Source organism: Cordyceps javanica, chromosome 7 (genome assembly GCF_051103115.1).
Source record: "Cordyceps javanica chromosome 7, complete sequence".
In the NCBI taxonomy this organism is placed as follows: domain Eukaryota; kingdom Fungi; phylum Ascomycota; class Sordariomycetes; order Hypocreales; family Cordycipitaceae; genus Cordyceps; species Cordyceps javanica.
In genome coordinates this window covers 2324385-2350519 of record NC_139301.1, presented here as the reverse complement: position 1 = coordinate 2350519, position 26135 = coordinate 2324385, and the positions used below count along the sequence as shown (strand labels likewise).

Here is a 26135-nt window from a genome sequence, read left to right as displayed (position 1 = left end):
TCTGGTGGGTTGACGGGCATCCAGTGGTTGCCACATCGTAGGGCTAACATCCTTGAACTACCTTTACATGTTAAGACACAAGGTGATCCCTCAGCACTCAATCTTGCATGCCAACCGTCACTGCTAGCTCGACTCTCTATCTGCTTACATACATGGTCGACTCTCGGCCGACGATACAGAAGCCACTGCGCCCGCAACAATCCGATCAGGACAAGGAGAGGTCTTCATGCTAACTGATGCACTCTCAGGGCGACTGTCACCGACCGACTCCCTGGTGCTGAGCTGGACGCGAAATCTACATCCTTGTACAAAATGTACCGAGTAGTCTTTGCATCAGCTACTTGGCTGCAAAAGACCTGGCCTACCGTTCGAGGCAAGGGCTCCCTCTACTTACCTGTTGCGCAGGGGTACGGCGCGAGCATGCAGGAGCTACACCTTAGGTAGGTGCCTACCTGCTGCCTAGTACATACCGGCTACTAATAGACTACGGAGTACTCCGTACTGGCACACTACTCAGTACTAAGGACTTAGGTCCAGAGTGGGCTTTCGCCCCAGCATCTTCTCACGCCCTCCCTGGCTGGTTTCCCTGCGCCAGTGCCGCTGCAATACTTGCAGAACTAACTTTCTTCTAGATCTGGGGCAGAAACGCTAGAATCCTTGCACGGTTTGTTGCAAGCGCAGGATAGCTATCAGTACTGGTAGGAATTCTTAGTGTTGCCGACTGCCAGGGAATGTAAGTATTATTTTGCGCGCTACGGATTACAGATACTCAAGCTGGCTTATTCCAAAACCAAGCTAGATACGCAGCCTAACTACTCAGGACTCCAACACGGACAACCGTACATCTACCACCAGTGCACGATCTCCTGCATACAATCTTGTGTTCCCAGGGAACAGTATGTCTCACGTCGGCGCTATTAGTTGTTTATCAGTGCACTACTTTACCATGTAAATCTTGGTGCGAAGAAAAAAAATAGACAGAAAGGGGGGGCGGCCATCCTGCCAAATTCGACTCATGTTACGGTCGCGTCAGGGGAAGAAACTGCGTTGCGAAATTACGCCATACTTATTGTCTGTTTACTGTCGCATACTGAGCTGGTTGCGCTAGTTCAGTAAAGGTAAGGAGTACTAATAGTAAAATGCTATTCGAGAGAGATATCTACCCATGTCTGCCGCTCTCGGGGTGCCATCCCTGATGAGCCAATCCTGGTTCCCGAGAGGCTCGGCCCTGGCACGTCAGGCAGGAATCGATGGAGAACGGGATATCTGTTGAAGTGGCAGCCCAAACCATGCCTCGCCAGCTAGCGCATGCAGGAAGATAAAGGGGCTAGGCAAGAAAGGGTGGCGCAATTGGAGTAGTTGGCCGTACTTGGAAAGCCCACCCCTGATGAAACGTCGCCTTCACCCAAGCAGGCCAGCCTTTGTCGCGCATGATTCAATACCGTGGACTAGATCAATACGGATACTCGTCATGAGTTCACGCTTCGGCTTCTTTTCAGGATACACTGCAGAGTTGCCCAGCGGCCGGGTCAGGCGATATTCCTGAAGTCGAATGCCCCTTGTAGTACTGGTAGTATATGCTGTCTCTTTTTTTCGTCTCTGGGCTACTCCTCACGACTGTCATCCTTCAACTTTCTTGGTTGGGACCGAGTGGGCACCGGTCACACGGAACACAGCCTTCGTGGGGCCAACGAGCAAAGAACTGAATCGCGGTGCTGTCCCATCACTTTCAGGCGTGGCGGCCAGCTCTTGCGAAAACGGCGCTCTTCCTGGCTGATCAGCCATCGCCGCCGGCAGCTGCTTTTTGCAACTAGTGATGTGCCAGAACGGGCGAACGAACAACTTGGATGGCGGTTCTATTTAGTATCTTGTACGGCATGATATCCGTGGTATCCTGCCGGCGGGCAGCACCTATTGGCGATGGCAGCTTGTTGTTAGCCTGGCTGCCAACTTAAGCTACCGTCTCTCATGCCAAGTAGCATAGCACGGCAAACGGCGCATTCACAGCGCCGAGGTGCGCTGATCGAGTGATCCTAATATCAGAGTGTGACTGCGCCTCTGTTCCTCTGTTGGGCTGTTGGGCTGCTATATCTGACCAACCTCTCGCGCGTCTTCTACTCTAGGCTAGAGCCCCGACCTCCGTCGCTGCGCGAGTGCTCTTGTAGCGTGAGGTGACCGGATGTGATAATGGCTGGCAGTAGTTGTCAGCTTGCAAGTGCCGTCCCCACTGCTCTGTTTCAGGCCGTCGTCACTGCGGAAGACATACGCGGTTGTCACGCTCAATTTTGGGGCGTCGGGCGTTCGCTGCCATTTCATTTTATTTGATTTTACGTGTTTGGTTTTCGACGCGTCTCCGTGTACCTTCGGGACTCGAGTGTACCACTTGCCTGTGGTGATGTATTTTTATGCCTGGGCTGTTTAATTTAACACTAGTGCCACCACATACGAGGTCGGCAGTGTCGTCTTACTTTCGCTATGGGCTCGGCTTGTCGTGTCCTCGCTAACCTTCTGTTGTTTCCGTCTTGGTTTTTGCCGACCTGCACGGCATTACCGCCACTGCGATATGCGCATGTCATGTCATTCTGTATGCATAAAGTTGGTTCTCAATGGAACGGCACCCGGACGCTGCCAAGGCTTTTCTCGAAACTTGTTGCTCTATCGCTCTAAACTGTACATGTCATTACAAATACCCTTTGGTTTTCCTCGGGTGGACCTTCCGTTGCCTGTAGGGCAATCAGCGGCTTACTACCATCGCTCATGCGCTTCCGATGGAGGGTCTCATTAGTTTCTAAGAGGCCCGTATTACCAGTCGTTCTCTCTCGGGTGCCGATTTGGCAAGACTTTTTGCTCAGTTCCGCTGTGGGGGGAATCATGCTTCACCAGGTATATTCGACTGCCTGAGCTACGCCTGGTATCTTCTTACTTGGTACACTTCATTCTGGCTCAAGGAAAGACTCTGTCGACGATGCGCGAAACTGGATCATCTGGTGGATTCACTCGGTTACTTGCCTAAAACCACCACAGACTCCGCGGCGGATACACAACACAGTTAGCCCTTCATCTCCCCCCCCCCCCCCCCCCCCCTACCCTATAGTTAACATTTGCACCGATTAAACTGTCTGAATTTCACCGCCTGGTTTTCTTCGTCCTGTAACGTTCCTCATACGTACCGCTGTTGTGATTTTGGACCAAATGTGAAGCCTGAATCTAGTGTTGCATCACCTCTACTCAGGACTGGTAGTATCGGACGGTCGCTAGCCACCGGCCAACGATAAAACCAGCCAGAAATATATCTCCACGAGAAATCGACACTTAAACGGAACTGGAGACACGGCACCGCACACAGGCTGGGTACCGAGGCCAAAAACTCAGGCACAGCAGCCAAAAACACACACAAGACGTAGTACATTGTGGACTGCCGCGATAGCAAGCCTATTGGTGATATCTGTCGCCATCACCGCGATGCGGTTCACGTTCACCATCATGATCCCGCCCAGTCTTTCTCCGCCTTTCAATATCCTCGCTTCTCTCGTCGCCATGGGTCCGTTCTCGTCTTTTCCCCGCAGTATCGCCATCTTGATCCTCCCGCCTCAACCGTCTTGGCCTGTCATTCTCGGAATCTAGCCTCTTATCACCCGAACCGTCGCTTCCCTCGTCCCGAGAACCCCCCAACCCCTCGTTATCACCGAGGTCCTTACCAAGCCCTCGCGTTTTACCATCAGCATCGTTGTCGTGCCCATCACCTCCACCATGGCGTCGATTACGGCGGTGATGCCGAGGGCTATCATCATCGTCATGACGCCTGCGCTCCTGCTCACGATCCGGGTCCTCGCGATCACGGCGTCGCTCTGTATGTCATGTTAGGACTACAAACCCTCCGCAATAGGAAACACTATACTATACCTCTAAGAATTTGAGTTGCGGCAGCATACGCTTGAATCTCCTCCTTGCTCAGGACACGCAAAACAATCACAAAACCATCTCGCTCCTCAAACCGCTCCTGTCCAATAGTGAGAGCTTCAGGATTGACCACCTTGCGATTGATTTTTGTCCATCGTGCTCCGGGTGGAACTTCCTTGAGCTTCTTATCCTCCTTGTGAGGAGCAACACCTTCTCGAACGGGGTTGGCTTCTTCAGGAAAGCTGGCACTTGGTTGCTTCAAAATACCCCTCAAAGGCTTCTCTTCTCGCTTATCACGAGGAGGTGAAACGACGCGAGCATGCTTCTTGTCGGCTGGAAATCCAACAGCCAAACTTTCCTCACCCTTATCTGACGCAGGAGCAGGAGAGACTTCCTTATTCGGGGACGTGGGGCGGGCCGAGCGGTCAACCTGATCAGCCACGGGCTCGTTGGACTGTTGCTGGTTGTCTTGCATCCTGAGAGCAGCGAGCTGCTCCTTTATCTGGCGGAGGTCATCGGTGTCTCTAGGATTGAAAGAGCCAGGTAGTCGTTGTTTCCCCCTCACCTTGCTCCGTCCTGCGTCATCCGAGTCAGAGGCAGATGAGTTACTGTACTTGACCAAGGAAGCCCCCCCATTATCTGAGAGGCCAGCAGAATCTCCCTCGCCTGCTCTGGCAGGTTCTGGTCGTGGGCTATGCCGATCTTTGGGTGAAGAGCGCTCGGCAGCCTCAAATGTCTCGTGACGGCCGAGGTTCCCGATGGCAGGGCCATGAGTAGCATCACTCTGCTCGTCAGGACCATTCGCGGGCTCGTTATCTCTCCTAGAGGCAGCAAACCCAGCTGCTGCTGCAGATATGCCAAGGCCAGTACCCGCGGCTCCAAGGATATTGTAAGCAGCCTCTCTGTCTCTTTCCTTTCCATCGCCTTCTGGACGTTTGCTCTCAGCAGAGAGAGGAAACGCACGGTCGTGTGTAGATTGCCTAGCCTCCGGGAGGGACTTTTCACCATGTTGTAGAAAACCACCACCCCGTGCATCCTCTCGGTTACGTCGACCATCATGTCGGTTGTCACGTCGAGCATCTGGGACCGTGTCCGGACTAGTGCGAATACCAAACGCACGGCTCGGACCACTGTCATCATAAAAGTGAGTAGAATGAGGGCGCTTGCTTTCAGTCATCCTATCATCGCTGCGATCACGTACATGGCCGCGCCGATCTCGGAAGTCGTCCCGAATGTGATGGGAATTGTCCCAATAGGACGGCTCCTGGCTAACAGAAACAGGCCGCCTGTGCCTCGTCTCTCCTGGGTCCCGAAAATTGCCAGATGTCTCGGAATATGGGAGCGGCTTCGGAGGTTTCGGTGCGGCAGGGAGGGCTTGACGATCTTGATCGACAGCATAATCTCTGAGCGTCTTGTCAAATCCACGCATAGTGGGCGGGGGCCCGCCACGCGCATCAGAGCGTTCATGAGGCACAGCGTAACCTCTGTCAACGTCATGTCTTGGACCATCACTTCTCCTGTGGTTACTGGCATATGATGTTCTGGGGTGATAGTAGCCTCGGTCAAAGCTGTCATGTCGTGGGGACCGGGATGGCTTAGAGTGGTCAAGATCATATCGGACCAACTCTCCGGCATTTGTGTACTTGTAACCATCATCGCCATAGTCGATTGATGTTGCACTGTGGCGCGGATTGCTTGGGTATGTGACGGAAGGCCGAGACTGGCGGTAAGACTCAACACTGAGGGGGCTCAATAAGCTATCTCCACGATCCCTGCGGCGAGTATAATCTTCACCGCGGTATGGCCGTGCAGAGCTGCGAGAACGGTTCGTCGAGGCGGGCAAGGTATAGTGCTGGGAGTTGGTGTGACGGTATTCGTCGCGGACCGGACTGCCATTACGCACAACAGCACTATGAGCCGCGTTCTTGTGAGCTCGATCATTTTGTACTGTGGTGACAATTACAGGCGGCCTTGTCGTCGAGTCCATGGTCGACCGCCTGCTGTGGCTGTGGTCGCGTGTTCGAAGGTGAGAGCGGGGATCCTGCATGACGGCGTAGGTCCTTGTTGTGGCAGGCTGGCCAGACGAAGTAGTGGAGCTTGAATAGCCGCGAGATGTGGTAGTAAGATGGCGGCCGCCAGCTGTTGCCAAATACAAGTCGTCCGTATATGACGGTTGATACACCATCCCGGCCGGAAGAGATGATCGCGAGGGATTCGCGCTCGCCGGCCGACTGGCATGATGAGAGCTGCGATGTCGGTCGGCCATGACCCTAGACTTGGGCTTCTGATTCGAGGGCGCGTCACAATGGGCAGCAAGCACGGCGGTGCAGTGCCGTTATTCACAACGCTGGGTTTGGATGAGCTGGAGAAGTTGGCGGGGTTGCGAGTGCCGGGTGTATCGGTGAGGGGCGACGGAGAATAGAGTAGTAGTGGGATCGTGTGGATTTTGCGGTCAACCTGCGGTTTCGCTGCAGCAGCACTGGAAGCACAGTACACCTCGCAATATACAAGGGGAAAAAAAAACCCAAGACTCGGGCTGGGCGAGGCAGCCTACGTGATCAGCCAAGCCGTTAGCTATGCCTCCTGGAAAGTCGCCCACATTGGGATTGAGCGGGACACCCACAGATACCCGAATTGGCGGGAGTGTTTATTCGGTGCCTCACTCTTTGGCGCGACAATGCACCCGTGAACCAGCAAATGTGTGTTTACACTTACTATTGCAGGATGTAGAGGGATATATAGTCACACGGCGCGCCACTGGGAAGGCGGATGGCGAAATTTCTGCGTGCCCGAGAGCAGCAGAGACGGGGAAGTTGCTTGGTGTCGAAAAACGTGTGCAATATAAGGTATGAGGGGCGGATATGTGGTTTTTCTTGGTTCGGCAAGGGCATTGCCACCAGTGACCACCAGCAACGACGTCACCTTGTACTAGGCAGGTACCAGGTAGGTAGGCAGGTTGGCAGGTACTACCTAGGTAGAGGGACGTTGTGTGGAGGAACGTTGGTGGGAAACTTGGGCATTGACCTGATGCTGAATTACGAGCACCCTGTTCTCAGCTCGACCTAAACAGACAAGGGGACAGGCTGGATCCTTCCCTCCCCCCTTCTCCAAATAAACAATCGAATAGATACACGGCATGCATATCGAGTTCGGACAGTGTGCCGGTGTAGATAGGTACCTAGCCTTCGCACGTAGGCACTACAAAAACAGGGCTGAAATTTCACTTAGCCGCCGTGCTGCGGCAATGACTTAGAGCCCGCCAAGACGCAATTTCTGCATCAGATGCGGATGCTTGGCAGTAGCATACCCTCCAGCCTTCGCGTGGTTGCTGATGATTACCAAGGGACAAACTCCATGCATGCTTTGCAGGGAGTTCTATGGGCCGCTGGGGTTAGTTACATGCAACAGGTAAGCAAGCAAGTACCTGTTCAGGGCAGTAGCAAACTGTAGGCAGGCAAGTACCTAAGGTACTAAGACAAGGTACACATTACCCTACCAGTAGGTGCCTCTCTCCAACGTCTCTAGGTCAGTTAGTGCGCCACCTGCACCGATTACAATGTGGGCTGCAACGCTGTAAGCATGGGTTCGGTGAAGCTAAGGACTCGTTTTCTCGTTATACTTGCAGCTCCTTGCATATTGAGACTTTTTTAGTCGCACATTACTGGTAGTACCATATAGTACGCTCGATCGGAGCATCTGCTCGCCTCTTCTATCTCGCGTTCCGGCCCTGTTACCCTACCCTACTTCTCATTTTATGCCGCACTGCCATTAGAGTATCCAATGCTGCCCAACGTTGATAGAACAGGGTTTCGTCAGTGGGGAACAGGAAAAAAAAAACAAGATAGATTAGAGTACGGAATACCCTACAGGGTATGACCCATGTCATTTCTGTACGACATTGGGCATCACTGGCTTCTGTCATGCAATCTACCTGCCCAACGACAGGGGTGTCGCGAGGTGCAAGTGCTAGGAGTCATGGCATGCTGTAACCCGTACAGCATCGCAGTACTCAGTATTCTCAAAATAGTCGGTGCACTTATCAAACCAGACCAACTATACGGAGTAATTACCCATAATGGCGTTGCTGCGTCATAATCAAGCCAAAGAGCCCATTGGATCCCACAGTGGCAATGTAATCGGGTCCTGCTTTAAGACATCCCGCACTGCCCGCGAGCACAGTCGTGGGTCAATAACCGCCTGATAAACAAATTCATCCATCCAAGAATCCGTCATCACAAACCAACCATTGTCCCCAACAGCAGGCCCCCAGCTATTTTGGACTCTCCATCGGACGGGCTTTCCGGTTGCCTCGTCAATATGCACTGCCGTCAAGACCATGGCGTGCGTCATCTTGCTCTCTCCTGCCATAAGCCTCTCCGCCTTCTTCATGCCCAACAGGTCGGTGTTAATACCAACCTCATACTCAAATAGCTCTGTATCCATAATACCCAGGTTCCTGTCGCTAAATTGCCCAATGTCGCAGCCAAAGAAGACCGGCATACCTGCCTTTATCATCCTTACGCATGCGGATTTGAGCACATGCATGTCGACGTTGACGTATTCAACTTTGCGGCCGCCCACAATGTTTCCCAGACGGTCAACAGACAGGAGTGACATTGGCTTGTGGCGGGGATCGTGAACAAGAGAGATCATTCCGTCCAAAGTCTCTGAGCTGACTCGAAGAGTTGTCCCATAAATACCGCGGGCAAATTCTTTTGGCGAGCTGCTCAGTTTATGAGTCTTTCCGTTCTTGTCCACGTACTCCCAAGTGAACGAGTCGGTGCTTTTCGGAGGTGGTCCCAGGAGCAAGGTCATGGTGGTCAAGACTTCCTGCAGAATAGCAGCCTTAAGATCCTCGACAGCTACCGGTAGTGGTTGACTAGCAAGCTCTCCGCGTAATAACTTGCGCAGTACCAGAGCTTTCTGGCGTAACTTTGTTTTCAAAATCGAGTTGAGAACACCAGAGTTCACAGCGTTCCAGTTATCGGGATAAATGACCTTGGGAACCAGACCATATTTGGCTACCAGACCCTGAACCATACTCATTTGTCCACCGTCGCCGATCAGGTCAGCAAGTAGCTGTTGAACGACGCGGCTGTCAACGTCTTCCTGGCTGGTGTCGATAATTTGCTCGAGGAACCAGTTTGCCTTTTCGAACTTGTCCCAGAAGAAGAGGTACGCCTGGGAGAGCTCAAATGACTCGAGTCCATAGGTTTGCATAAGGGCGATCCTGAAAATATTGGTCGAGGCAAAGAGCCAGCAGCGGCCGCTGGATCCCTGGGAAGTGATCGGGCTTCCCTCAAACGGGATCTTATGATTGAAAATCTGCTGATCACACTGGGCAACGGGCGAAGACAGCAAGACTTGGCGCGGGTTCGCTGAACTCAATGCTGTAAGAGCAAGCCTGGTGGGAATTAGCAAACGAGTGGTCGGACAACCCACATCTGCCAGAAACATTATTCAATACCTGTTCTTTGGGTCATTAAGTACCCGTCGAATGAACTCATCTGAGCTGATGGGATCAACGCCTTGTGGAGCTCTCGGTTGCAGCCGCACTGTCTCTCGACCTGGCTTCTCGGTAGATAGTTGAATGTAGTCCTCATCTATGCATAGATCATTGACACGATCGTATTCTGCCTTTTCATGCTGATCCGGTTGATACAGCGGCTTGGAAGCTTGACTACCCATATTGCAACCTGGGGTTTGCTATAAAGTGCGGCGCTCGGCAAAGCTGTTGTGTTGGAGGGAGGAACCCTCAAGGTGCTACACGCAAGACGACTAGTTCAATACTGGAATCTTAAGTAAGAACCTGACAGCCTCTTCTGGGTCACGAGATACGACCGGAGGCGCTAGGCTTACGTATCGAGAACGAATTTTGATGCATGCTACGTATCCCATGTATGATAAGAAGGAGGACCCCGCTGCTATGGCCCACGCGACTGAGCACACCTTCACGGGTCTGTTACCTGCCTTGATCATTCTTGTAGATAGACATTGTCAGCGTCACTCGAGCAAAGGAGCGGGCCAAGGCATAAGCCAATGGGTATAAGGTTGTACTAAAAATCCCAGAGCGAACTGAGGACTCTGGCGCACTATTCACACATGATAAACAACTGTGTTTAATGATGCAGGCCTGTAAAAACAGCCGGTCACGTATCTTTGAGAACATCTGTGTAAGCAAGAACCTTGATGGTTCATGGTATATATGTGCCGCGCTATTTGGAAGTTCTGGTTGCGACGAGAGGATCAGAGAGCAAAGACTCCGTACCAGGCAAGATAATACTGCTAGGAAGCTCAAATGGAGACAAAAATGTAGATACATCTTTCCATTAATAAGGTGGGCAGGTACAGTAACATGTTTGACAAAATAGTGCAAGGTCTTTTGGAGCACGATTCACGGCCAGATAAGGGAAGCCAGTGAAAAGCGACTTGGTACGAGTAGGGCATTGAAAGTGCAAAGCAAGAATAGAGAGACAAAAGTCTTTCGTCACATTGTCGGCGGCTATATATAAGCCAATATAAACTAGCTACATGTCCAAATAATATATCTGATTCATACACGAGCGGCATGACGCTCCTTACAGGCGAGAGCCATGGATGACCTTCATGTCAACAGCGAGCTCGCGGCCGTTGTCGTTGAGGACGAGAGCACGGACACTGCCGCGGCCAGACTCAAAGGCACTGCTAAGACGAGACCAGAGGTTGGACTGGTCAATGACGGCCAGGCTCTGCTTGACATCGCCGGTCTCAGTCATGGCAACAATGTTGCCACCCTGCAGATCAAGCACACGGTACTGCTTGAAAACAGGGCCAAGCATGGTCTGGACAACCACGCTGGGAGCGGGGTTGGAGACAAAGGAAGACTCCTCATGCAACTGACGAGTGAAGAGGTCAACGCCGAGATAACGGTACTGGCCAGTAGCGGAGGAGGTAGAGATGCGGATGACCTGGCAAGGACGACCTTGCAGCATCAGGAAGTCACCGATGCGAATGTGGTGGCAAGGGATGGTGACAGTGTTGGGCAGGTACTGGCTGGGCTCCGAGGTGCGACCGCGGGGAGCGGGAGCAGGGCCCTCGCGAATCTCCACATCGATGTGCTCCTCGTGATGACCACGGGGGTGAACAACGCGGTCAGCAAGCTTGTGCATGCCGTGGCGGAAAGAGTGGTAGTGACCTAGTATCTTTATTAGCAGCTGACGATACAGATCGGGCAGCTAGGCAGGCAAGACATACCGTCTTCGTCGTAGTAACCCATCTTGGACTTTTGATCGGCTTGACCGAAACGGAAGGGCTCGAAGGTCTCCTCGGTGATCTTGATGTCTTCCTTGTGAACGGAAGGACGGGCGCCTGCGTCAACGGTGTACTCGTTGACACGGATGTTCTCGGACTGGTAGGTCTGAGGGGGAACGTCTACAGTGGTGTTGTATCGAGGGCGGAAACGCTCGCGATATTCACGCTCGATATTGTCAATGGGGTTGCCGTAGGACTGACGGTGAGTATCGACCTCGATGTGAGTGTCAGCGTACTCGCTGTGTGCAGGTCTAAGAAGATGATCAGTACCTTGGTGGAGGAATATTCGTGACTTGGTCTCTGGGGCAACTGAAACCCCTGGACCAGGGTGCGCTTGGCGAAGCTTCACCGCACCTCTGGCCTGGGCGCTCAGGCAGGGCTTGCATGGATTTGAAGGGGGGAGGGGGGAGTTTGTGGAAAAATGACCGACAAGTGCTGCACGAGCGAGACGAGGGAATTGGTGGGAGACAGAGGTACAAAGATAGAGGGACGGGGAGAAGTAGGAATTAGAGAAAAGAAAAGAGATGAAGTAAAGCTTACCTGCGATCTTCCCTGACGTAGTGCTGCTCCGACTGGAAACCGGGACGGCGGCGAAGATCTTCTTCACGGGTAAAACGGACTTCTTCCTCGTTGACCTTGTGAGAAGAGTACTGGCCTTCCCGTCCGGCTGGTTGGTTGTTGGGGAGATTGATAGCAACCTCCTCGTGAGTCTGGGTCGTCGTCTGCGACTCGCTGTCCTTGTACGTCGAGGGAAAGATGCTAAAGGGCACGGGGACACGGGCTTCAAAGTCCAGATTGGCGACTTTTGCCTAGCGAGAGAATCTTCTCATACAACCTTCCGTAGCGAGCACGAAAGGATGACAAGAAGTCCTCTGGCTTTTGTCTTTGGAACAAAAGTCGAAGAAGAGGGAGAAAGAAAAGAGAGGGAAAGGTCCTCGGTGAAGTCTTTTCTTTCGAGAATGATGATGCTGTCTGTGTCTGGAGGTGATTGAAAAGGAGAGATGGCGGCCTGACGGATGCAGCAGAGCGATGGCTTTTGAGGACCGGGGGAGACGGGGATTTGGGCTGGCTACATGTTATTACGTGGGCCTGTCGTTGCTTGGGGCTGTATCCTTGGCTCGATGCACAGTGTTTACACGGGCTGGGGGTTTGTTTACTTTCAGCCAAACCGGAATAGCCTGATGATACTCTCTCCACCGGGAGCGCCTCAGCTTGAGAGATGCACGGCCATTGAAAGCGCCGGGACGAGCAACCCGGCACCTCCCTTGCTGATACATCTGCATGGAGGAGGAGACTATGTACCTGAGTAAGTTAGGAGGTAGCCAGGTACGTCGGTAACTTGGCAGGTAGGTCGGCAGGTACTTACAGTACTCTGCTATGCACGAGGCGGTACCAATACCGGTAAGCAAAAAGGGAGGGGGGAAACAAACTCTCTTCTGCAATACGACCCAACTATTATTAGGGTGTGCGACGGACCATCAGGCTAGGGGAAAAGCGGAGAGATATTCGCTGTGAATGGCGTATGCTCAAGACGGTGTGGTTTCCATCTACTTACTGTTGGGCCTCATTGGCTTGCATCGAACGATGCTTGATGAGCTGGCTGCTGCCCACAATAGCGTCGTCCAAGCCGGCTGATACTTTCCGCCCATATGTACCCTAAGGTTTTTTTCTTTTTTTTTCTTTTTTTTTTTCTTTCTTTCATTTTTCTTTCTTAATAAAGAGCCCTTTGTCCCAAAGTGAGATTTCTTTTTCTAAAAAAAAAAAAGGTCTTGGAATTCAGACCAGTAAAACTCCACTGTTTCGGAGCCTCCTCAGGTAATTGTCCCCCATCCCCGTCCCCTAACAAAACCCCATGTGGGCTTTCTCGCCTGCCGTGTCTCGCACACGCCAAACAAAAAGAAAGGCAGCAATTTTGGGCAGCAAAAACCAGCCAGGTGTCTATCATCTGAAGCCCGAGAATTCCAGTGCCCAACGGCTAGATCTGGCCGTTTACTTTACAATTAAGCCATCTTGCACATGGAAATGGAGTCACGATATCTAGAGCAAGTTTGTACACGCTGAAGCCTGTCCTATTCGATGGCCACCCACCGAAGACCTGTCAGCGCCGTGGTGCTCTCAGCTCATCTGTTGTTGACACGAGCGGTGGACGCGTCTGATCGCGCGACTGGGCCAGCTGTGTCGCATGGTTGCCACGACAACCCAGGGGCAAAGAGGCCAACCAACCCTGGCACCCTCCGCACGCCATCTCTGTCACAAGCTCTCTCGTGCGACTAAGTAAGTAACAATTGTTTATTATTGGTTTTCCTATACTCCGTACTTTGTACTTGCACCGGCGAAAAGACGCATCATACTCGCCGTGCGGCGTGTGGCGCCAGAGTTTTATTGCCTTGCACAGGTTGCACCCCTCCGTATTGCATGCCTCGGCTTCGCCCCTGCCCGTGGTTCGCAGATGGTACTCTAATCTTGTATGTAAGTAGACTGTAGTCCGTACATGTACATACATAACTATATTACTTACTTGCCTTGGCCAACTTCCATTTGGCTTACTTATGATTAGCCTTTGCACTGGGCCACGATTTTACTGGGCCTCTGGCAGCATTTCAATTGCATGTAATCCGTACCGAGTACTCCGTACTCCGTACGGATTTCGGATAGACACCTACTTACTCTTGCATACCTACTGATTCCTTGCAAGCCACGAGCCACCACAAGGAACAGAACTCATGATATCTACTGTAAAGCGCACTGTACGAGACAGACACACTCTTCGAGCTTGCTGAACAGGGGCAGATCCCCATAAGTACACCGGTCGTCCCGAGTCACGCTGCAGGCTTGTCGGAAGGATGGTATTTACCTCGTCAGACTACTATGCGATCCCATTATCTGCAATGTGGCTGGCAATTGATAATTGTTCGTTAATGTCTATTGCTCGGAGGCCACCTCTGATGTTGACTCATATACTTGGACGGCAGCAATTATTTACTGGTAGAAAAGCCCATTTTTTCTCGCCGCGTGCAAGCTCCATCTGTTCAAGCTACTCTTGAGTCTTTACTGCTTACCTTATTACTTAGCAAGTGGTGGCCAGATTCTCTTTAGATGCACGTGACATCACACGGTATTTCCGCAGTGTAATGGCCCCCGCCATGTCATGCTGTGCCCCACGTCCCGATGAGGCGCAACGGCACGAGCTATCGCAAATTCCCAGCGGAAGCTCGATTTGTACCTGGTTTGACTGCTCAGAGCATTCGATATGAAGCAAAGGTACTCCTCTCTCGACGTCAAGGTGAGACCTCTTGAATTCCAACCGCACAGCGCACCCTCCACCCTTGCTTACACGTTTCTCCATTTGTACAGGTCATTGCTCATGAGCTCAACCAGAGCTTGATCTCGCTCCGAGTCGCCAATATCTACGACCTCTCGACAAAGATATTACTTTTCAAATTTGCAAAGCCGGATACGAAGAAGCAATTGCTCATAGATATCGGGTTTCGTTGCCACACGACAGACTTTGCTCGCGCGACAGCTGGAGTTCCGTCTGCCTTTGTTACTCGACTGCGCAAAGTCCTTAAGACACGTCGTCTTACCTCGGTATCTCAGATAGGAACTGACCGCATTCTTGAATTCCAATTCAGTGAAGGGCAATACAGACTATTTCTTGAATTTTTTGCAGTAAGAAAACCCGCGGATGGTGGCTATTCAACTGCTGACAAAACAAACACAGAGCGGAAATGTTATCCTTACCGATGCTGACCTCAAGATACTCGCTTTGTCTAGAAATGTGTCTGAGGGAGAAGGCCAGGAACCACAAAAGGTAGGGCTGCAGTATTCCCTTGATAGCAGACAGAATTTCCTGGGAATACCAGAGCTGTCTCAAGAGAGAGTCCGCACGGCACTAGTGGCGGCTGTCGAGAAGGCTTCAGCTACAAAAACGCCCGCTTCAAAACTGTCCTCTAGACAGGGAGATGTTCTCCGAAAGTGTTTGGCTGTATCAATTACAGAATTACCTCCAATCCTAGTTGATCATATACTGCAAGCAAACGACTTCGACACTTCCGTCAAGCTGGAGACAATTTTGGAAAATGCGACTCTCCTTAGCGATCTGACACAAAATTTGTGTAAAGCAAGAGAGCTTGTTGAATCCATCACGTCGTCTCCAACGTGCGCCGGCTTTATATTTGCAAAGAAGCCCAGCCAGGAACAGAACCTGCAGAGCCCAGACGTCTCTGCTGAGACCAAGCTCGGCCTGCTCTATGATGATTTCCATCCCTTTGTGCCGAAGAAATTCGAAAAGAACAACAATTTTGAGGTTCTCAGAGTTGAGGGCTACAATCAAACCGTCGACGAGTTCTTCTCGTCCCTTGAAGGCCAAAAGCTAGAAAGTCGTCTGGCGGAAAGAGAAGCTGCTGCTCAAAGGAAACTAGACTTAGCAAAACAAGACCAAGAAAGCAGAATCAAGGGATTGCAAACTGCCCAATCCGACAATTTTCGAAAAGCAGCTGCGATCGAGGCGAACATTGAGCGTGTTCAAGAGGCTATGGATTCGATCAATGGTCTACTGGACCAAGGAATGGATTGGGTGGATATTGGGAAGCTTGTTGCGCGAGAGCAAAAGAAGAACAACCCTGTTGCGAACCTGATATGCCTGCCCTTGAACTTGACTGATAATGTCATCTCTATTCGACTGAGCGAAGAAGACGATACTGTTGATGAGGAGGAGGACCCTTTCGAAACAGATGATAGTGATGGTGAATCTGACGATGAGTTGGATAATGCCAAGGCTGAGCAGAAGAATTTGAACAATAGTGTCATTGTTGAAGTGAACCTGACTCTCAGCCCTTGGAGCAATGCCCGAGAATACTACGATCAACGAAAGACCGCTGTTGTTAAGCAAGAGAAAACTCAACTGCAGGCGAACAAGGCCATCAGAAGCACTGAGCAGAAGATCAGACAAGACTTAAAGAGAGGTTTGAAACAGGAGAAGGCGCTACTACAGCCGATTCGAAATCTGATGTGGTTTGAGAAGTTCTACTGGTTTATTTCTTCCGATGGCTACCTTGTCCTGGGTGCTAGGGACAAGTCACAGGCAGAGATTCTATATCGGCGGCATTTGCGTAGTGGTGATGCCTTTTGCCATGCCGACGCAAACAATGCCGCTGTAGTCGTTGTGAAGAACAATCCGGATACAACAGATGCACCCATCCCACCAGCCACGCTAGCTCAGGCCGGACAACTGAGTATTTGCTCCTCCGATGCGTGGGACTCCAAAGCTGGCATTGGCGCTTGGTGGGTCAGTTCGCGCCAAGTCACCAAGTCAACTTCTACGGGAGACATTCTACAACCAGGAAACTTCAATGTCAGCGGAGAGAAGAACTTTCTGCCCCCGGGGCCGTTAGTACTTGGTCTCAGTATCATGTTCAGAATTAGCGAGGAAAGCAAGGCCCACCATAACAAACATCGCATACAGGACAATGGTGCAGCTGACGGTGCTACTGAGCGAGAACCCGGCTCAGACCCTTCACATACTGAACACAGGGCGGCGGACCATGACATCAAACATGACACTTCTACCATGAACTGTAATCACGAACCCGATAGCGGACTAGAGGAATCTGATTATCAAGACGAGGAAGCGCAATCTATCCGAGCCAACCCCCTTCACGGCGGGGGTGCGGGATTGGAGACATCACAGCTGGGAGAAGATAAGAACCGAATAACATCAACTTTGGCTTCTCTAGATGTCAACGGAGAGAATGACGAAAACATGGATGAGCAAGAAGCTGCCCCATCAGTAACTGTAACCAACAAAAATCCTACAGAGGTGGACAGCATTGCAGAATCCCCGGCGCGGACTGGTGTGCCACATGAATCCAAAAAGCCAAAGAGAGGCCAAAGAGGAAAAGCAAAGAAAATTGCTGCCAAGTACAAAGATCAGGACGAAGAAGATCGTGCTGCTGCCGAGGTGCTTATTGGTTCTGCTGCCGGAAAACAGAAAGCTGAAGCAGAATCGCAGGCAAAACTGAAGCGGGAGCAAGAGATGGAGCAGACAAAAGCGAGACGCCGTGCACAGCACGAAAAGAAACAACAAGAAGTCGCTGCACATGAAGAGAAGAGGCGTGCGATTTTGGACGGCGGGGATTGCGAAGTTGACGACGAAGAGGAATATAGTGCACAGATTGACTTATTGGTCGGGACTCCGCGCCCAGGCGACGAAATTCTGGAGGCTGTAACGGTCTGTGCTCCTTGGGCCGCCCTTGCCCGAGCTAAATACAAGTTCAAGCTCCAGCCCGGCGCCGTGAAGAAGGGCAAAGCAGTAAAGGAGCTGCTTGAACGTTGGAGAGCAGATGCGGGTAGAAAAGGCGTTTTGGATGACAAGAGCATGGATACTGAAAAGATGTGGCCAAGAGAGGTCGAACTCATCAAGTTCTTGAAACCCGAAGAGATCGTCAACACGGTCCCTGCCGGCCGAGTTCGCCTTGTCGTCGTTGGTGCAAACTCTGGCGCAAATAAAGGAGGCCGTGGCCCTGGTGGAGGCAAAAGCCAAGCAAAAGGTGGTAAAAAGGGCAAATAAAAGGACACGGACTCTTCAGCATAAAGGAAGAAACAGTTCGATGTATATTCAGTTCATAGATACCGTATGACGCAAAACCAGACATTGGAAAGCACGCTTGTGTGTTGGCTGATATGATACACCTACCGAGCGCTGCCGCCAACTCTTTCAATGCGGCGAACATGGTTGGGCATTCGCGCAATGCAAAGCTCCAGGCAAAATATTCCCCATTCCCCGCTGGTCGCATCACGGACGGCGTCTTGAAGCTCACGACCGTACCTCTCGCCGTAGGCCTTTTTGACAGCCTGCATGTGCATGGGGTCCCAGTGGTACCTGACAAGCCGAGAAACGAGCAACTCGCGTCGTAGGTTGTCCTTGCGCGAGGCCGTCAGTGCGTGGTGCAGCAGCAATGCGTCTCGCACAGGACGGTTAATTACTCCATTCAAAATATGAGCGAGAAGTTCGCCCTTTGAACAATTAGCCCTTGTGATGCTACAAAAGCTGTATAGAGGGGCAGGGAGCGCTTACCACAAGATTTCCACTCTTCTTGAGCGCCTCGCGGGCAAAGTTGCCCCTATAGTGGCGTTCATATTCCTTCAAGACTGCCCTCAGATGAGAATCACTCCGCTGTAAAACGATGGCAATCATCAAGGTTTCGCCACCTTTTTCGGCCTTGACGGCTTTTCTCAGCTCGTCAACATCGCGGTCGATCAAATCATAATCCAGCGGAATTGTACGGCCATAGTGATCGTAATCCTCCATTCTTCTTTCTTCCAAAACTGTCAATACAGCCTTTTTAAATTTGTCCTCTTTCAACTCTGTCTTCATGCATTTCGTAAGGCTGTTGTCGTACTTCTTGTCGGTGAAGGCGTCCTTGATGCAGCGGATCTCATCATTTGTGCGTCCCATCAGGGTTTCAATAAGAAGTTCGCGACGCGTTTTGTCACCTTGATACCAGAAATTAGCCCAGTATGCTTCACTCTCCCACATGCCAAGAGCAACCGAATAGCACGCCTTCATTAACATAGGATCTTCGTCCTTGAGTCGTGCTCGAATATGCTTCGCGATGTTGACTCCTTTTCTCTCAGAGCCTGTTTTGACAATGCGTTTGTACTCCGCCCGTAGCTCCATGACTTGATCGTGCGACAAACTTGGAAGGATCTCAATGAGAGGCTCCGTATCAGGAGGTCTATCGCCTTTCAAAGCGCGTGCCAGACGTGATGCGATATCTTCTGGGTCATGGAAACGGGCTCTACGATTGCGCTTCTTGCCGTCTCCTTCGATATCGGAGTTGAGCGGGGAGAGTGCATCGATCATCTTTTGGGGTTCATTGGCAGCCTGCGACGCAAGAAGTAGAGGCGATGGCATTGGAGAACAGTCCTGGTAGGTGCCATGGTATGACTCGAGGAGAGGGGACCCTGGCGCCGCCGCCAGTGACATATTGACAGGACGACTTGTGTCGACTGTGAGGGATGACATCCGGCCAGTGGGCGGCAGGGGCGAGAGCTCGCGCTTAGATGATCGTCGGTCTCTGGATCGCTCCCGAGACCTATCACGAGATTTGTCTCGTCTATGCTTGTCCGGCTCAGCTGTCAGCAAGGCCGGACCTGGTGAGGCATCTCGTCTAGCATCCCGAGAGCGGTCTCTTGTGCGCCGGGAATTTTCCACCGTCAGGGCACTCGATTTAGAGGTCCTTGAATCGTCCGGGTACTCCCAATAGGTGTCATTCTTTGTCCTCCTGGACGATCTTTCTTCTCTTTCGGGGCTATACGGACGTCTCCTATCGTCATAGTAGGCATCCTTGTGCTTGGAACCACGCGTGTCCCCGGAGTTTGAAGCGGGGATGTAACTCCCATATGTCGGGGGAGAGCTCGCCTGAGTGGTGAATGGAGGCGGGCCACCGTAAGTTAGGGCCTCGTCTTCGGAATCAGAGCGAGAGCGTCTGACTTTCCTTCTGCCGTCTCCCTTGTCATCGTAATTCTGGCTGTACTTTTGGGGCAGGTACTTCAATCGGTCATCGCTGGCGTCAATCGAATCTTGTTTCCCGCGCCCAGTTTCGGATCGACGGCTATCTCGATTATTGTTGTCGTATTCATACTTGTTGTATCTCAATTCCTGAGTATCTTTACGACTCTTGTAGCGGTCTTCCTTCTCTCCTCGGCGGGGTTGTTCCTCGTCGTCCGGAAAAGACCCTGGAAGATGGTTCGAATCCACGAACTCTGGCTGAGAGTGCTTCTCTCTGTAAGAAGAACGTTTCCCATCATACTGGTACTGAGGCCCAGGCATGGCCGGGTCAAGGCTGACCCCGGAGGGATACCCAAGACGGTGTTCGCTTTCAAACTGTGAGTATTTGTCGTCATACCTGTCGACGTACCCATCATCAGGATATCCATAGCTTGGTTCTCGCACGTCTGAATATGACTTTGTCACTCGCTCGGGCTCCTCTTTTGGCCGTCGGTCACGCGACCTGGATCTAGACCTGTCGCGGCGCCGCTCGCCTTGCACTGCCAGAGACATCGTTGCCGTGGGCCGGGGGGCGATGCGGGGTCTCGGAGACAAGGATCTCGAAGGTCGGCGTCACTTGAGGTATACGGCGCTCCCCTGAAAGGCAGTGAAGCTGGGCAGGATTGGGCAGAATTGATGGAAGGCGTAGATTTTTGTGCCATTGGCGTTGTAGAAAATCGAGCGCGACGTAGCTACTCTGGAAAGTGGGATGGCTGGTAAATGGCCCCTCTGCGTCCGAGGCGCTTTGCCTTGGTTACCACTAATAGCCGCTAGGTGCTGCAGGTGTGAGAGAGGCTGCCCTGTCGCATTCATCATCATGGGGCCCGTAGTGGGGGCGCTGAGTTGATATCCCTGTCTGATGATGGGCTTGAGGAGCTTCTACTAATACCAGTGATATTCATGTTTCTGTTCACTACCAGTACTGTTCGTGGTCCTGACGTGAATACTATGGACTGTGCCTGCGATTTCGACGCGCGCTGTTTACTTTCCATATGTAGCGTCAGATCATCTCGTTTGTGGTTGGTGACTTCATGAACCCGACGGCACATTCAGATGTTGACGCAGATCTGAGATGGACACATCAGGGCTTTACTATGCACTAGCTGGGCTTTTCTTCTAGCTTTAGGGCTCGCTCGCCTCTCTGGAAAACAAACAACGCCTCATCTTTTCCGGCGAAGCTCGGGAGTGATATCTGTACAATCTTTGTCCAGCTCGGCTGTTCTTTTTCCATATACTCGGCCATGGTCAGGTCCTTGAACCCAGTATACCCGTTTTTGTTCTGTGTGCCGACCACAGCTATGGTGTCACCGCCATATGTATCGACCAGGTCCTTCGTAAAGGCGCCTTGAGAGCCGCCTCGAGAGCCGCCTCCAACGACAGGATAGACGAGAAGAAGGACCATTTGCTCGCCACGACCGTGATGTTCGAGCCACTTGACACCGTCTGATATCACTGTGTCATCGACCCAGGAGACCCGCCATGCGCTTTGCAGGTTGTCTACTGCGTGTGATTTGAGACCGTATGCTCTAAGCATATAACTCCAATACCCATTTCCGGAGCCCATGTCCGCTATATCACGGCCTTCTGAAATGATCTTTAGCATCTGTAAGCTTTCGTGTGAGGGCGTTGCGCATCCAAAATGATGCATAAATATCGGCAGCACATGGTGGCTTGTGGCTACTCTCTCGGAAGATGCACACGGGCCGCACCATTCTAATGAGCGACAAGACCATTCCCAGAATTGGAAGTACGGATTGTAAATTGCTGATGATTTTACTTTGGGTATTGTTAATTTCGATTCTAGAGTTGGATGTATGTATCTTCTGTCGATAAGACACATGGCGCACTCTGCCCGGGTAGAGTTCTTCTTGGCATTCGTCTTGAAGTTTCTGAGAGCGGAAAGTGTCACTGTTTCCGGTCTGTATATTGCTATATAAGCATTTATATCTGGTAGCGACGGTGCGGCCATCTTTGTGGTGTGCCTGGTTAGGAACTGGCTCTCATACCGCACGGGATTATGGACGTGAGGGACTCACTGATTTTCCGTCTGCCATTTTATACCAATCATGCAGGCCATTGACATTCCCGAGCCGTACTATGTGCTGTACTTGGGCAAGGCTTACACTTGCGGTGGCATGGTATACGTAATCGTCATCATTCGGGAGCTTGAACAGTGCGCGACTGGCACTGAGAAGGTCATCTTCTTTCAGAAGCTCATCGATTTGGGATTGCAGGGTAGCATCGCCAGCTACAGTCGAAGGGTCAAACCCTTCAGAGCCGGCGCAATACTTCTTTTTCGCTCCAGGGGTCATCGTGAGCTAGGCCATATCACGGGTGTTTGTGCGAGGGTAAACTTTGGATCAACGAACGCCGATGTGGTTTTCTTGTCTAACTGCTCGCGCTGGTGGGTCGCCCACTACGTATGCCAATAGGCACTTTTTATGTAGGTAGCTAGTTGGCTACTTAGGTACCTACCTGCCTACCTAGGTAGGCACATACTCAAGTACCTGTTTTTGCGTTAGTATTTACTTAGGTTGGCAGGTATCTAATAGTAAGTAGCTACCTGGTAGGTAGGTAGGTTGGAACTTGCTTGGGAAGTAAGGTAACTTACGGCATTGAGACTGGTTGGGAGAAAAGCGACCAGTGGGTGCGTGGCACGAGTAGGTACCGTGTCCTAGGGTCTACCCACTAACTACTAACTTAGTACTGGTCCTATAGGTAAACTCACAAAGAAGAACATTGTGTTTCTCAGCTCTGTTGGTGACCCAAAGTCAAGCAAACCTGCGCATCTATTAATGATACTTAGAGTCGTGCAACCTCGGCAGCACCCTGTGAGGCAAGTAGCCGCTTCGCTGTCTCAAATCTCGAGAATGGAGCCATGATCCTTGGTGCATCATTATCATAAATTTCGCCCTCGACTGCTAGAGTGCTCCATACCTGTAGGTGATACCTGGCAGGTCTCTGTAGCCGCTGGTACGGAGCTGTTGTCTGCCGTCCAATGTTCGGCTAGTCGCTACACCGTCAAACGTTATGTTGGAAAGGCGGATCAATTTATCGAAGGAGTACCGCCGCACTGGATAGTAGATGATACTTAACACGAACCTCACAGATATACATCCGCACAAACATAGACAGGGGTTTACTTTTAGGGACTATTGTACTGGAATGCTTCTTAGCCTAACCACGGTACTTCGTAGGGTTGTATCTGATCACAGAAACATGGCGGCCTGAGTCAACATCTGCCTAGTACCACGCTCCACCTCGAAGGGTTCGAAAACCAGAGACTGTTGCAGTCGAAGTCTGTACGTGCTAATTAACGAGAGCACAGTGAGCTGTGACTTGGGAGTAATCGAAGCTGACGATGAGGAGCGCCGGATTACCTGCTTAGGTACCTACCAGCCAGCAGGCGCAACGGTACCTACTGAAGCTGCTCCAGTTGCTCTACCCTCGTGCCTCCTAGCACACAGAGAGTGGAGGCAGTGAGTAGCGGAACCCAGGCGGGGCCTACCGGCGGCACCGAGACTCCAAGGCTGACCCTCTCTGGATATTAACGGGGCAGCGAGCACCTCTACACACGTCCGACCACTCTCCTCACAAGCAAACAGCCCATCGACTTGCCCCCGACATCCCTCTTGCTGCCATCAACTCAAGAGAGACCATTTTCCCGCAAACGACACCGAAAACGCTGGGCAAGTTCGTGCATTCGAACAATCTCGGCATATTCATTGCATTCACCCATCTGCGAGTCTTCCATCTCTGGCAGGCCCTATCGACTTCGCGATAACTGTGCAACCACCACCAAGCACGACCAAGAAGATTGATGGGACGCCGATGTGCATGTGAATCACGTCCACAGTCTATACGGCCGAGCACTGTGACTAAACACCGGAACACGTAACGTCAAGTGCGCGGCCTCGATCAAACGGAAGACAAGGACGATCCGTTGCACCGGCGTCGTCGAGACAATGGATCCGCATAACGGGACACAACCAGACGACATGCCGACACATATACCAAAGGATTACAACGAGGCTACGAAACATGCTGTAAGCCATCATGTATCCACGCCTGGCACCAGTACTCTTGTTCACGAGAACGAGCCAACACAACTTGCCCCGAAAACAAAACACGAGACCAATGCCGGGGTGGCGCAAACACACAATCTAGCCAGAGACGTGGAGGGGATACCGCCGGATGCTGCAGCAAATACCGAAAGCGTCACATCTACCGACCAGGCCGTTGCGACTGCCGCTGCAAGCCAACCGGCAGGCAAAGTGCGTAGTGACACACAAGACTCCGAAGCCCTGGACAACAGCGGAAGTGTAGGCTTGAACCAGCACGAAGCACCTCAGGATGACGAACCTGTTGCTGTAGAAGCGTCACCCGAGGCAGGGCGCTTACCGACAGGTGGAAGACCAGATTCACTCCTTGTGTCTACTCTGACCCATCCAAATGGCGCTGATATGTTCCCGTCACTATCTGCCACAGAACAGGAGCAAATGTCGTGGGAAGCCTTCACGCAGGCAGAAGAATCTATTGTGGCCGAGGATGCCTCGCAGGGCTTTCGAGACGATGCATCAGACGGAGGATACGTAAGCGAAGGGTTCAGCTCTGGTAGCACTTCCGCAGAATCATCGGTTCGGGACTACATGTACGAAAATGGCCGGCGCTACCATCGCTTTCGCGAAGGAGCCTACAATTTCCCTAACGATGACGTGGAACAAGAAAGAGAGGACATGAAGCATGCAATGGTGAAACTTCTCTGCGGCCAGAAGCTGTTCTTTGCACCAATTGGCGACAATCCACAGCAGATTCTGGATATTGGTACTGGAACGGGCATCTGGGTCATTGAAAGTGAGTCGATAAAATACCTGCGGAGATCAAGCCTGAAGCTGATCTTGTCATTCCCCTTCAGTGGGCGATCAATTCCCAAGCGCCAGCGTTCTTGGGATAGACCTCTCTCCAATTCAGCCGGATTGGCTCCCACCTAACGTCAGGTTCATTGTTGATGATGCCGAGTCTCCTTGGCTGTACCCTCGAAACCACTTCGACTATATTCACTCTAGACACACGGTCATGGCCTTGAAGGACTGGATGCGACTCTTCCGCCGGGCATTGGAGTCCGTATTTTGCCCCAGACCGAACGGGACCGTTATGCTAAGCTGACTGATGATAGGCATCTGAAACCCGGTGGCTGGATAGAACTGCAAGAAATCCACCACGCCCCCCGGAGTGCCAACATAGACACAGAGTTACCAGAAACACACCTGGTTGCCCAGTTCTGGTCTAATGTCAGTGCAGGACTGGGGAACCTGGGGGTGGATCTGAATATTTCGTCGGGCGGCCAACTGACCAAAATGCTGCAAGAAGCTGGTTACGTCAATGTCACTGAGCGAGTTTTCCATGTACCAATCGGAACGTGGCCTAAGAACAAAGTGCTCAAAACTGTCGGACTTTATTGGCGAACGATTCTCCTGGACGGCTTGCAGGCGATTGCACTTGGTCCGATGGTGCGCGGATTGAACTGGAAGCGTGAAGAAGTTGAAGTCTTCCTCACTAGTGTGCGGAGAGCCTACCATGACAATAACGCGCTCATGTATATGCCGCTTCACATAATCTACGCGCAAAAGCCGGAGAATATGGGCTAAGGACTGTAGGGAGCCTTGAAAAGGGGGGCCGTGGCAACTGCGTCAGAGCTGGATGCGATGTAGAGGAGAAGGTGGGAACTGTAAGAACCAGGTCGCACGAATTACCCAGGCCAGCGAGGTTTTGGAGTTTATGGGGCTTGGATACATATGCTGCATGCATGGGAGCATTTATGATGCACATGATTGATATGCTGCACCAGCTACTAAAGGAACCAGGTGGTGGTTACTACGATTATTGCTGAATGTGGGGAAGTGGGTGATTCTTGGCATATTTTATTTGTATTTCTAGAGGCATCATTGACCAATTGATCTCACGTTAGATCTCCGCGGCTGCTGTCGTGCTATGATGAAAACTTGTGCAGACTGTGATAAATGTGGTTGCCTCGCAAGCCGGACACATGGGACCAGGTGCGATTGCGAGGACGCGTGGATTGATGATTCGACTCGTTGCGGGACCACCACGCACCCACGCTACTGGTACTGACCGAACTCAAGCAAAAGCAACCGTGGCGTGCTTGGGTAAGTAGGTGTGGCCGCATGGCCGCCAAGTAGCATGGGGTGTGGAACACTAGGACAGATTAGTTAATAATAATGAAAATATTTAGCTCGCGCGCAGATCAACCAGGGGGGAGGAGTGGCAGGTGTGGCAGGGTCGTATTCATCATCATGGCAATGGGTCGGTACTGAGTAAATGGACGCTCGCTGTCTCGCTGTACTGAGTATTACTGGATGACCAGCACTTTGGC

The 26135-nt window shown here is 51.7% G+C and overlaps 7 protein-coding genes across 7 annotated transcripts; 2 read left to right on the top strand and 5 right to left on the bottom strand.

The window, feature by feature from the left end:
- Nucleotides 1-2114: 2114 nt before the first annotated feature.
- Nucleotides 2115-5947, bottom strand: V2A60_010197 (uncharacterized protein; the record flags this gene model as incomplete). The annotated part of the gene is made up of 3 exons (XM_083261457.1): nucleotides 2115-2191; nucleotides 3699-3848; nucleotides 3904-5947. 3 exons carry the CDS (start codon nucleotides 5945-5947, stop codon nucleotides 2115-2117), a joined length of 2271 nt encoding a protein of 756 aa, XP_083117583.1.
- Nucleotides 5948-7995: 2048 nt separating this feature from the next.
- V2A60_010196 (bleomycin hydrolase) lies at nucleotides 7996-9588 on the bottom strand (the record flags this gene model as incomplete). The annotated part of the gene is made up of 2 exons (XM_083261456.1): nucleotides 7996-9304; nucleotides 9368-9588. The coding sequence occupies 2 exons, from the start codon at nucleotides 9586-9588 to the stop codon at nucleotides 7996-7998; spliced, it is 1530 nt and encodes a 509-aa protein (XP_083117582.1).
- An 890-nt stretch (nucleotides 9589-10478) lies between these two features.
- V2A60_010195 (uncharacterized protein) lies at nucleotides 10479-12758 on the bottom strand (the record flags this gene model as incomplete). Its single annotated transcript, XM_083261455.1, has 4 exons — nucleotides 10479-11074; nucleotides 11134-11441; nucleotides 11731-11992; nucleotides 12746-12758. 4 exons carry the CDS (start codon nucleotides 12756-12758, stop codon nucleotides 10479-10481), a joined length of 1179 nt encoding a protein of 392 aa, XP_083117581.1.
- Nucleotides 12759-14440: 1682 nt separating this feature from the next.
- V2A60_010194 (uncharacterized protein) lies at nucleotides 14441-17758 on the top strand (the record flags this gene model as incomplete). The annotated part of the gene is made up of 3 exons (XM_083261454.1): nucleotides 14441-14473; nucleotides 14545-14859; nucleotides 14912-17758. 3 exons carry the CDS (start codon nucleotides 14441-14443, stop codon nucleotides 17756-17758), a joined length of 3195 nt encoding a protein of 1064 aa, XP_083117580.1.
- A 122-nt stretch (nucleotides 17759-17880) lies between these two features.
- On the bottom strand, nucleotides 17881-20254 carry V2A60_010193 (uncharacterized protein; the record flags this gene model as incomplete). Its single annotated transcript, XM_083261453.1, has 2 exons — nucleotides 17881-18204; nucleotides 18266-20254. 2 exons carry the CDS (start codon nucleotides 20252-20254, stop codon nucleotides 17881-17883), a joined length of 2313 nt encoding a protein of 770 aa, XP_083117579.1.
- A 586-nt stretch (nucleotides 20255-20840) lies between these two features.
- V2A60_010192 (uncharacterized protein) lies at nucleotides 20841-22053 on the bottom strand (the record flags this gene model as incomplete). Its single annotated transcript, XM_083261452.1, has 2 exons — nucleotides 20841-21335; nucleotides 21865-22053. The coding sequence occupies 2 exons, from the start codon at nucleotides 22051-22053 to the stop codon at nucleotides 20841-20843; spliced, it is 684 nt and encodes a 227-aa protein (XP_083117578.1).
- A 1653-nt stretch (nucleotides 22054-23706) lies between these two features.
- V2A60_010191 (S-adenosyl-L-methionine-dependent methyltransferase) lies at nucleotides 23707-25389 on the top strand (the record flags this gene model as incomplete). The annotated part of the gene is made up of 3 exons (XM_083261451.1): nucleotides 23707-24595; nucleotides 24657-24861; nucleotides 24918-25389. 3 exons carry the CDS (start codon nucleotides 23707-23709, stop codon nucleotides 25387-25389), a joined length of 1566 nt encoding a protein of 521 aa, XP_083117577.1.
- Nucleotides 25390-26135: the final 746 nt, after the last annotated feature.